A 12,000-nucleotide genomic window follows, 5' to 3' on the forward strand; every position below is an offset into this window, starting at 1 on the left:
AGCCTTGAAATATCCGTGTTGTAATACTGAAGCCTTGGACCATAATGTAATAAGCCTGCAGTTGTAAGGCACAAGATTGAATCCTGATTCCCTTATTCCACTTCCCTCTTCTCCCAAGTCTTTCACAGCACTGAAGTTTATTTCACCTGTCACTTAACATCTGCACAGAAGCTCTGCACTCATCTTGTGCAGTTTTGCTGTTTATTCCAGTTTGCTTTAGAGGGCTCTTCCAAGCCCTTCTGAAGCTCTGCTGCTGCTCCAGCTTTGGAATCAGCTGCACGTTTAATTAGAGCTGACATCATACCAAGGAAAGCAATGCATGTGGAAGCAGCTATCGAGAATGCAGTCCCACCCACCAGAGAACTGCTTAGGCAACAGAGGCATCACCCTAGCATATTTCAGATACAAACAGAAATGATCTTGAAAATGTATTTACCAAATGACAAGGTGCCTGTTTATTTTAAAATTTCAGTTTCACTCCCAAAGCCCTGAAGTTGCAGAAACAGAAGCTTATGCCTGATAGAGAAGAGCCTGTATTGCTTAGCAACACAGACTCCAGCTAACAAGAAACATCACAGATGGATGCCAAATGAAATGCAAGCTGTCCTGTGCCTTGAGATTAGCGGCTGAAAAGCGTGGAATATTCTCAGGATCCAAAGTCAAGAGTGTGCCACAAGTACAGCTACAGGTGTTTGTAGACACTGGGTAATAAACACACTGCAAACAGCCTGATTGAGACTTCTGCATCTGGGAACAAAACCTACAGATTCTACTACAACACCCAAGCTTACAGAACAATTCAGAGTTAAGTAAGAAAAAATATTTCTCTAATCATAAGACTATTGAAGGGTCTAGAGACATGTTACACTTTCACAGCAATCAATGTTTAACTCAAGACAGGAGCTATTCACTGAGTAATTTCATTTATTAAGGTCACTGCTTACATGTTTGTTGACACTTGGTTTGTGTTTCCTTAATGTAGTAATTTAAGACTTTTTGCTGAACATTAGTATGGTACTTAGTTTAACAAGGCTGCACTCTTGATCTGGGTTTTTAGAGGCCATGAAAATACAAATTTTAACCAAGTGGAATAGGTGCAGGCACCATATCATTATCCTTCTGTTTTATGAAGCCATAATCAGATTCCACTAATGAATTCATTTTTACGCTCATAAAGTTGTGAGAATGATACTACTGCTTACTTTCACATTTGGCAAGCTGAAAAGTAATAGCTGCTGAATAGTTACTAGGCAGTCCCATTTCTGACTTATATGGGAACAAAACATTTTGTAGTCTCACTGGAAAACAAGAGCAGGAAGTTTCCAATGAAACCTAATAAACAGAATTTTAAGATTATGTTAAGAACATGGAATCGAGTAACCAGCCACAGCAAAGCCTGCTCAAGGAACTTGACCTTATGTCTTCCTCAAAAGCGAGTCCCCCACTATTCTCCTACCATTGCCCCACACCTTTGCTGAAGCACCCAGCACAAACACAATTTTGCTGGCATTCCATTCTTTAATGCCTAATTGAATAAATAAATGTTTCCTAAAGAATCAAATTAAACAAAAAAAAAAAAAGAAAATCCCGACCTCCTCAGATGCCTCATCCCCTGATTTATTACTGTTATTTTCAGATCTATCTGCCAAGCTGCTGGGAAAATTCAGTAATTTCATCTGTTACTATTTGGCTACCCACAACACATTTATTAGCACAACCACATGTTGCTGAAGTTGAGCTTCTAGTCACACTGTAAACCTGCTGATTTTCTCCTGCCCTTTACAAAATAAAATCATTACCTTCTCCTAGAGACCATTTATAAATTCCCTGTGTGGTTCTCTTTAGGGTGGTTATTTCTACCAAAGACAGGAATTTCCACAGGGAAAATGAAATGACTGCATAGTAGTCATAGTACAAGATGCTACATATGCTTTTTAGCTAAAACACCTTTAGCAAGTTATTTTTGTAGTGAAAGCATCCAGGACTTGCTTTATTAATATCCACCTATTAAAATTGTATTGACACTAAAGTCACTACTAGGTTCCTACAGAAAAACTACTCAGAGATTTGCTGCCTACAAAGTAGCACTCACTTTACTATGATTTTGCTTAAAGTGATTTTTTTTTTTTTTTTTGCTTTCCTGTTCAGTGAACTTGAGACAATCATTTTTAGAGAAGTGCAATGAAATGCATTAAACACAGGCCCTTCCTGGCTGGTGTTCTCCAGTTACAGAGCAAATAGTGCAGAACAGTAGTAGAGCTGAGCAAAACTCAAGCCCTCCAGGAATTCTCTCCCTCATTAATAATTGCTGAGAAGAGAAGTGCATTGTTCCTGCACTATATCCCTTATTTAATGATGATTTTTGCTCCTCAAAGGATGCATAACTCGTTAACAATCTGACCATTGCTTTTAAAAATAAGGTGTGTACTATTTTTGCAAACACCTATGTCCCTCAAGTATCCTACATGAATGCAATCTCCAAAACAAACTGGATTCTGTTAGCGTTTTTATTTTAAGTTTTCATACGGGTTCTGCTGCAGCAATAAAAATCAGGTTTTGTCAGTTTGTCAAGTGGCTTATAAAATGGCAGCTTCCGATTTCAGAGCACACAAAACAAATCTGAGACCAAAACACATCTACTAACAAGAATGTAAACCTTTCAGAATATATTTGGCAAAATTAAAACTGTCACTGCAGGTAGGTTACCCTATATTATTTTACCTGAAGTGTGGTTTTCAGTTAACACCAGCATCTTCTGCCTGGCTCTATAAAATTTTTACATTCAAAAATGTGCATCCTTACTGCAATCACATAAGCAATTTGGGCAAAAAACATGCATTAACCCTCAATTTATGAATTTAGGAAGTACAAGCTTTCCACATTAAGCCAACCCCCATCTTTACGTCACGGAATGTTACATGTGGAAACCTAAAATTACTTCAGTAAGCAGTAGGAGCAGAAAGGTTAGCAAGTCTAGGATTCATGCAATAAAGACAGATTAATTTATATTTAGTTCCCCCAAATGCAATTTAAGTAGTTTGGTTATCTGTACATTCATTATTTGTTATTATATAAAAAGCTTCATTCCATCCATTCATTAAAGGAAACAATGAAAACTTAGTTTTAATGGATAACAGTAGTAGCAACAACATATTATTAGATGCTGAAACAGGATGCTTAACCACAGTGGGTTAAATTGATCCTCAAATACAATTTAAGTGAAGTAAATGGAGTTACACCAAAGGTAGCTTTTAGACACGAGTAGGTTTAAACCAATCACTACATTTAGACAGGTTTCACCTAGAAAGCTGCTGCAGCGGCCTTGGGATTTTCAGCTGCCTCCAACTGAAGCAGTGCACAAGTATCATCTATTACAATCAAGCAGGCATCTTCCTCAAAAATCTAATTTCTGCTTTTTCAGGGTACAGTGAGCTTTTCATGTCTCATTTTTCATGGTATCTATGTTAGCACAATGCGCAATTTGCGGAGAGTAAATGCCATGGCAAACAGCAGTAATAACTGATGAGTCATTTCTATTTACCTGCAGCCAGAGCCACTGCTATTGCCTGCTGGTTTGCAGCACTCAGGACCTGGACACCCAGTGGGAGCCGGGGGCAGCTCTGTCTCACTGCAGCACCAACCACTGTCATCGCTGCCATGACCTCTGGCCCGGGACACACCGTGTACGGGAGGTCGTGCATGTTTTCCACCATCAAGCCATCCTGGGGAGATTGTTATACAAAAACATGATCACACCGTGCAAAAAGGAACTTTAAACACGTGGCTAGTTTACCCTCATCCTGTTTTGCATGAAGAGACACGCGAGTTTAAGGGTTTTCCTTCAAAGGCAGGACTACCTGCAGTAAATTGTGTTGATGCGTTTGATGCACACGACCACTTACAAAAGTGCTTTCATCAACAACATGGTATTCGCAGGGAAATCATGAGGAGAAATAAATGTGGTTTTAATTATGCATTCATCAATTTGGTTTCCTTTGATCCATCCTAAAATGTGAACTATGGGCAAATGAGTTAAATCTTATACTTCATTAAAAATAGTGTAAAGTCAAATTTCAGTTATCCAAGGGGAATACAGGATATTGAGTATATTTGGATAACGGAGGATTTGGAGATAATCAGGGCAATTTTCAATTCAATTAATGTCAGAAAATAAGTGTTATTTTGGACAAATAAAGGAATTTTTTGTTTATTGTGTGTATTTGTAGTGTGCCTAATACCATAGTATTAACTATTGATATTTTTCCCATTCCATATTCAGAATTACTGGAAGAAAGATATTGCTATTTATTATCTATTAGACCTCTCCTTCCACATGGACATACTCTCAGCAAACACTGGAGTGACGATAAAATGCTCTGCTAATACAATTTATGCAATTTATTGAAAATATTTGTACATTACCTGCTACCATGCACTTTTCCAATCATTGTATTCCAGAAAGTTTGCAACAACAAATCACATATAATTTTGTCAAGGACTAATAACAAAAGTAAAAATATAGTCTTGAAACATATTCCAGGACTGATATTTTGCACTTGCAGTGAGAATATTAAAAGAAACTAGATATTTGTCATGAGCTTCATTCTAAAAATTCAAAAAGTTTAAATGACAAACTAACTGCACACATAGAAAATAAATTCTGCTCTCTGGAATCTTATTACACATCTTAATCCTTTAAAATGAGAGCTTTACATTTCAAAGATACTGTAACTGAAACAATAGAAAAAAAAACATTTGAGGGGGCGGGGAGGGAATACAACTAGAGATTAAACATAGCATCTTGGTTAATAATAACACAGAATGAGGAAGAGGAAACAAAATAAAAATATTTCCTTTTTCGTAAACTTTCATATGTAATGCTTCTCTAATCTTTGTTGTAGTGTAGAAGCCCTTTTGGCAGGTAAGACAGTATATAAAATGCAGTCAGCATTTAATGGCTGAATTACAGGCTGAGCCACAGACATCATAAATAAACACCTAACACAGAGGATGAGGAGAACTGAGAATGGACATAATCTGATGAAACAACATGGTCAGCCCAAGCACATGACACACATATGTTCAGTGCACCAGGGCACAGCTGCCTTTACCAAATTACTTACAGCTGAATATTTAAACACACAAAATACATGCTACCTAAAAAACAAAGGGACACAACCTATTAATGGGCAAGGTGACCTGCTATGATGAGCACTTCACATTAGACCTATGCACTATTTAGTGCTTCATCAACATATTTAATTACATAATTCCAGTCCAAAAAAAACCTGAATTAGGAAAACCAGATATGACAACCAACCAAAATATCTGTCCTTGACTTTTTTTCTATGTCCAATTCAATATGTAACACCCACACTTCTGTACCTGTGATGGGAGGTAGCCATGTGACAGAGATGACAACCTGCCCTAAGAAAACCCACAGCATTTTCAGAAATTGGAAGAAAAAAAAAAAGGACCAATTTTTATTCAGTTCCTCTAGGCTGAAGTCAGGGCTGTTCCAACCAAACTGAACTGACCAAATGGCCGCACCTCAGGAACAACTACAGAATCCTTTGTGTACCAACAGAAAGAGAAATCCCGTGGTCTTTTGCCCTCTCTACATATAAATAATCAGGTCAGGCTGAGCAAGAATACAAAGTTGGTCAGTAGTTGAATGTGGCAAAAGGATTAATGCAGAACTATAATATTTTAACAAAACAAATTCAAAAAATGCAATGAACCATCAAACACAGGTAATTCCTTGAGACCACAAAATCTGGAAGCCTTCGGCTTAAGAATGATCTACTTGGCAGACTTCACCAAAATCTGGTTATCTGGGAAACTCCAAGCTTATCATGAGGGCCAGGAGCTAGGATCTGCCAAACAGAAGCCCCAGGCTTTCAGGCAGCCAAGAATCCACCTCAACAGGACACACAGGAAGAAAGGTGACTGGGAATGGGACTTCAAATGTTCAGCTCCCAAAGAGCCACACAGCAGTCAAAAAAAGCAAGAGAATGGGCTGGCAGAATTCCATAGCAATTCCACAGTGAAAATGAGCTTTCTGGGAGTTGCCACTGCTTTGATAGTTCAGGATTTGCATAAAGCAAATGATTCCATTAGATACGTTAATGAATTAATTCATTTAATAAATTATAAAAAACCTAGCCATAGCACTATGCATAACAAGTATCTGATTGAATTCCAGCTCAAAATGCAGGCATATGGGAGGATTCCAAAATTTCTCTCTTCTGCCTCAAACTTACTATCTTCACTTTTCAGCAACTGTCTCTTCCTATGGCCTGAAGGTCCACTATTACAGTGAATATTTTTGGTAGTACTTTAATAATGTGTTATTCTTTTGGTACCATCCAATAGACTATGTTCTTTTGCATAGTCTGTTTTGTTTAATTAAAAAAAGAACAACATATGTTCTGCAATACAGAAAGCTGAATTACAGAGGCATTAAGTCAAAGCTTTCTTTTACATTTTATATAAAAATATAACACCACAGATTTCTGTGTTTACTGAATTGATATGTATATAAGACAGACTTCTGTACTATCAGACAGCTAATTAAAATGGGGAGAAAAAAAACAGTTATGCTAAATTAAAGTTCTTGGAACTTAAGCTTATAGTTTAGAAGTCTGTGGAAACAGCTACTGCATTATATCCTCCAAAGCAGAATTTATTTAGATAGTATGAGACAAAACTCTAGCAAATACCTTTTGTGTTCCTTTTCCATTCAATATTAAGATAACTTAAGTGTTGCTTATATGTAATAGCATTATTACAAGTAATTCTCAAACAATATGTTTCCTTTTTAGGTTGAATTACTTCTGAAGTGCTACATATGTGTGAAGTGCCCTTTGTATCACAGTCAGCTACTGAAAAATAGGTCATCTAAATAGCTCTCTGATTATATAGAGAAATAATTTCCTTAGCTTTATTCCACTTACAGAAACAACCTCTTAAAACACTTCAGCCCCACAGGCACCACAGAAGAAAAACCTCAAAAATAGCCACAACATTATAAACCACAACAAATGTAACCAGTTGTACAAGTTTTAACTCAGCATAGACTTAACATAACTTTTCCCCAGGGAAACTTTAACCCCAGTGTTTCCCCCAAAAATAAAGGTTTTACCTGCAAACATGTGCACACCAACACACACCTTCACAAGCCCAACAGCCCTACTCCGTCCTGCAGGAAGGAGAGGGGGAGTTTGCACCACACCTCTTATTCTACAGGCTCAGGTGTGTAATTAGGCTATTACAGCTTTTCCCCCACCACACACATGTGCCCCTTATAAAGGAAATCAAGTGCCTTTGCAGAGCATTTAATTGCTGTATCTAAGCACAGCTTCCCAACAATTCCTTTAAAAACTCACCTCCAGAGCAGATCACTGCCTTAACAGAGGAAACTATCTTATGTTCTCCTGCACATACCATAGGAGGCAGCTGTGAGGAGGTTTGTCTGCTGTTTTATTTTACTGTAATATAGTTAAGATTTGAAATGTTCACCTCTGTAATCCAAGTGATAACTACCTATACTCTTCCATACAGGAATACTAGTTTATTCTGTCTCGACTGTTATTAAATTCTAAGCATTTTGAATTCCACTTATCACTGTAGTTATAAGAGTAACAGGCCTAAAACTCTTCATTTTTTAAAAAAATATCAATGTAAAACATATACTGGCAACTGTTTTTAATGTTTGCTACTCAAGTAGCTACAGTTAGGAAACAGCAACCTGTAGTCAAATAATCTTTATCAATGAAATCAGAGGCAACTTGTGCTCTATTTTCTGGCTAGAAAGCAAGTGTCAGGCAGGCTGAATGGAATTAATAAAAGTTAACTTGAATATATATTGTGCATCTTTCTTAAACAAAAGCATGTACAAATTGGAGGGATTATAATGCCCCATACTCTGCTGCTTACAAAATTTTGTCTAGGGAATTTCATTGTTTAGCAACACAGAAGTACAAAGCATATACATTTTGAGCACAGATGGCTTCCTAACTGAGCACTCACTTGTTTTCATTACTGTGCTCTAATATCACAAATCTTCCATATTTATTATGTTAAGCTGCTAATGTGTCAGACAAGTCACCTTCCTCTGAATATACCAGGATTTACTTCCAAGTGCAATGCATATGGAGTGAGCAAGACCACATACTTCCTTTTTCCACGTTAACACCAATTCAAGCAACTTAAGACAATATGTAAACATGTAATAGCAACAAATGGTTATGTATCTTCTTAAAGGCTACTGTAGGCAGCATTTGGAAACACTGTCAGTAGAAACATCCATGGAAATAAAAACCCTTTAAGTTTTTCTTCCACAAGAAAAACAGGCAGTTTAACAGTTCATTTGGAATACTGAGCAAGAAACACAAATATATTCTCACTACAAAAGCAGGACAGTTTGGAAGAGTGGTGATCTCTGTGCAAAAGCTGAGGAGTTCCTGAAATACTTATCATGAAAACTCGCATTTCTCCTTAAGTACCAGAAAAACTAAAGAATTGAATTGCAGAAAGCATTAGGCAACCATACTGAACTTACAGAAGCTCCCCTGATTATCTCTGACATTTATAGCATTAATAAAGGATTTGTTTGTTATATTGCCATAACACTATTCTGTATAGACCTTTAGAATGAAGATTGCTGTGGAATGCATAGTGCCCTTTACAGGAAATAAACTAAGCATAACTTTAAGCCCTGAGTTTGTCCAAATGTGTAGAGAAATGACTGCATTCACCTCATCTGACAGGTAGGTTTAAAAACATATTTAAGTTCAAAGGATTGCCCAATTTATTACAACCGTTGAAAAGACAAAGTTTAAAAGCCAAAGTAAAGTTTTGTGTTAGTACTGTTTTTAAAGCTTGTCTTAAAGCTGCTCCAGCTTTGTGCAGGCCAACAGTGTAAGTAACTGCTTCTGTACCCTCCCTCACTTTTGGGTATACTTGGTGTCTTCCCCTCGCTGCTCCAGGATTCAAAGTGTAATTATTACATAAGGGAAACGGGTAAACAGGCAGTGGAATGTGGGGCAATGGCTTTATGAGCTATAGATTACTTGTGCAACCACTTCTTCTGACACAGGAAGACAGAGACTGGTATTTGCCACTCTTCTGACGTAGATCAAATCACATTATACCTCATGGTGATACTGTAACAACAAAACATGAAGTGACAGTACAGAAAACAGAGCTATTTCACACCTGTTCTTTCAGCTGGCATGAAAAGGAAGAAAACTTACTCATTCTGTTCAATTTGCAGTTAAAGACTATTCTAACTGGGTGGACATCTTGCATGTGCTAATCTGGTTCACAGGCACTGAAGCCCACCTATGTAAACATCATTCTACCAGAAAGCTGCTTGTCCTTTCAAAACAATTCTATTCTCAGCATTCTTGCCTAATTTAGCCTTACTAAGTGCTCTGCCCATAACCTACTTTGTGTGACTTGTCTTGCATTTTGACCTGGGTCTTTTATAATTTAGACTAAGCTCTCGCATTCAATTTTGTTCCCTCTGTAAAGTATCACTCTAGTTTATACATTAAACTGTTTCAACTTGCCTGTTATTGAAGTTTTGCTGAAAACAGCAGCGACTGCTTGTTCACTTAAGACATTTTCAATCTTGTACACCACCATAAAATGTTCACAATGCTGTGAGCAGGTCAAAGAAAAAGCACATCAACACCCCTAGACAAGGTGTAATGAAATGTTTAAAACATATCTGACCTTTCAAAAGGACACACACCCTGTTAAAATCTACTGACCTATGAAGATTACTATAGCACTTAAGGTCCAACAGCAATTCTACCTCTTCTTGCCTCTAGCTGAGACTGGCCTTTCAGGCCTTCTCCTCTGCATGTGCAAAACAGAGGCATATTTGCTGCTGGGGGCCTGAAGAGTTAAAGAGGGCTGAGAAGGGCCTAAGCTTTACCTTTTTAGTCCCTGAATTATCTGTGCTGTTTTGGTACAGACACAAAGGTGGGGTGATCCTGCACCCTACAGGTGCCTGAGCTATGGATGCAGTGTATCCCCTGTGCACATGGCAATCCTCCAGGACTCCCTGAAACCAGAGTGCTGTACAGACCCAAAAATACAGTTGCTTGTCAGACTGGATGGATGAAGCATTCTACAGCCTAGAATGCCACCAACAATCCATGCTGCAGCCCACTTTCCTTTTTTTTTCTTCTTACCCCTTCAATGGACTTGACTCTTAGAAGTTGACAGTCATCCAACTTAACTTGAATTGTACAATTTGAATCTAAACTTTTTTAATTATTTTGGGTGCAAGTGATACTTATGTTACGGTTTTCTTCGTAATCTGGAAGGCCTACTTACTGTGTTGAAATAAAAGACGTGTATTTGAACATCTCCCTAAACTGTGTGGTTTAGGATGCTTTTGATGAAGTACAGGACCAATTTAAAATATTGGCTATGCAGAAGTGGGTTTGTTCAATGGCTGCCACAGGAAGAAAGAAACAAAACTTACAATTCCAGCATCCCTGTAAGCTTCTGCTTCTTGACAAGCTTGATCAACGATCTGGGTCAATGGAAGAGAACTTCTTGGTGTCCCTGCAAGAATAACACTGCATACTCCAGGGCACAAATCAAACACATGGGCAGGGACAGCTCTTGGGTAGGACAGCTACAGGGATTGGTAGGCTGAAATAAGGAGATACAGGGTAAACTTGCTAAAAGGCTGCTCTGTCTCCTTGTGACACACCTTAGTGACTTCTCTTTCCTTAGCTGAACTTGGTACATCTGCTGTAACCATTTAGCTCCTAAATCTAATTCATAAACTTGAGGAACGTCTGCTATAATCCCTTACTGCACCAGGTCTGCTCTTAGCTTGTTATTCCTGCACTTATTATAATTTATCCTGCATTAATGATGTTCTGGACAGTACAACCTATGGGCAAGACCAACCCCTAGGTCTGCAGAATACCTGTTCTAAACACCAGTGAGTTTAAAATCAGTTAAAGCTATCTTGAATCTGCAAGGCTGATCGTATCTGACCTTCAGCACTAAGTGTTCCATAGCAGAAATGAACACACATGGATTTTGTTGGAGTTCCATGAGTTTCCATTAAGATCGACTTCAAAGTATCTTCTGATATTTAGGCTCCTAAATCAGGCAGTGCTGTGCTGAGCCCTCTGACAGCTTTGTCAGATTTCACAGCATGGGGAAGGCTGGACAGTGCCTGGGGGCTGCTGCTGGGAAAACGTGGAGCAGGGTGAGCTCTGGGCACCAGCCCGTCAAGGTTGCTGTGATCAGCTCCGCTCCCCCTGAGTCCTTGGAAAGGGGGACGAGAAGGCCAGGCTGGCAAAGACTGCCTGCTGTCCAACCTTCCCACTGTGGCAGCTCTATCCAACCTGTACCCTGTCCTAATGCTTATTCGTGCAATTCTCTAACCACTGCTTCTTAAAACACTGAGCTCATCAACACCAAACCCTTGTTTTCTCAGCCTGGCTCTTTACGGGGAACCGCCTCCTGCCTTCTTTTATCTCTGAAACGGGGAGATGCCCAAACTTAGGGCACTTCACGAGCGGCCCGTGGCGGCGGCTGAAGGGACTGAAGAGGCTCCCAGTGGCGCGGGCTTTACTCGGGGAGGCCGCAGCCGGGCCAAGGGGCGACACCGGCGAGTGGGGACCCGGTCCTGGTCCCGCTTCGGGTCCGGGTGCGGATCCCGCCGGCCGTGCCGCCCGCCCAGCGCTTACCTGGCAGCGGTCCCACGTGCACCATCCCAATGACCGCCGCCTTCAGCCGCCCGAACAGCGCGGGCCGCCGCACGATCTGCGGGGAGGGGAAGGAGGGCGTGAGCGGAGCGGGGCGGGGCCGGGACCGGGGTCGGGATTGGGATCAGGATCGGGATTGGGATCGCGGTCTCGTCCCCGCTACGCTCACCCCGGACATGTCCCACGTGCCGCGCCCTCCGCTTCCGGGTGCGCGTCGGGGCCCCGCCCCCTGGCCCGCCCCCTTCCGACACAG

At 39.9% G+C, this 12,000-nt stretch overlaps 1 protein-coding gene across 4 annotated transcripts in view; it reads right to left on the reverse strand.

Annotated features, from left to right (window-relative positions):
• The window catches only part of LOC135422180 (uncharacterized protein F13E9.13, mitochondrial-like), a 47,311-nt gene extending 35,329 nt beyond the window's left edge, over nt 1-11,982 (reverse strand). For all 4 annotated transcript variants that reach the window (XM_064671215.1, XM_064671213.1, XM_064671212.1 and 1 more), the window contains exons 1-4: nt 11,917-11,982; nt 11,730-11,805; nt 10,502-10,584; nt 3,542-3,722 (exon numbers count right to left, since the gene is read on the reverse strand). In XM_064671215.1, coding sequence (XP_064527285.1) covers nt 3,542-3,722; nt 10,502-10,584; nt 11,730-11,805; nt 11,917-11,925 — 349 coding nt within the window. In that variant the 5' untranslated portion in view covers nt 11,926-11,982. The remainder of the gene's footprint in view (nt 1-3,541; nt 3,723-10,501; nt 10,585-11,729; nt 11,806-11,916) is intronic.
• Between the last annotated feature and the right edge of the window lie 18 nt (nt 11,983-12,000).

This window comes from Pseudopipra pipra, chromosome 14, assembly GCF_036250125.1.
Source record: "Pseudopipra pipra isolate bDixPip1 chromosome 14, bDixPip1.hap1, whole genome shotgun sequence".
Lineage (NCBI taxonomy): Eukaryota > Metazoa > Chordata > Aves > Passeriformes > Pipridae > Pseudopipra > Pseudopipra pipra.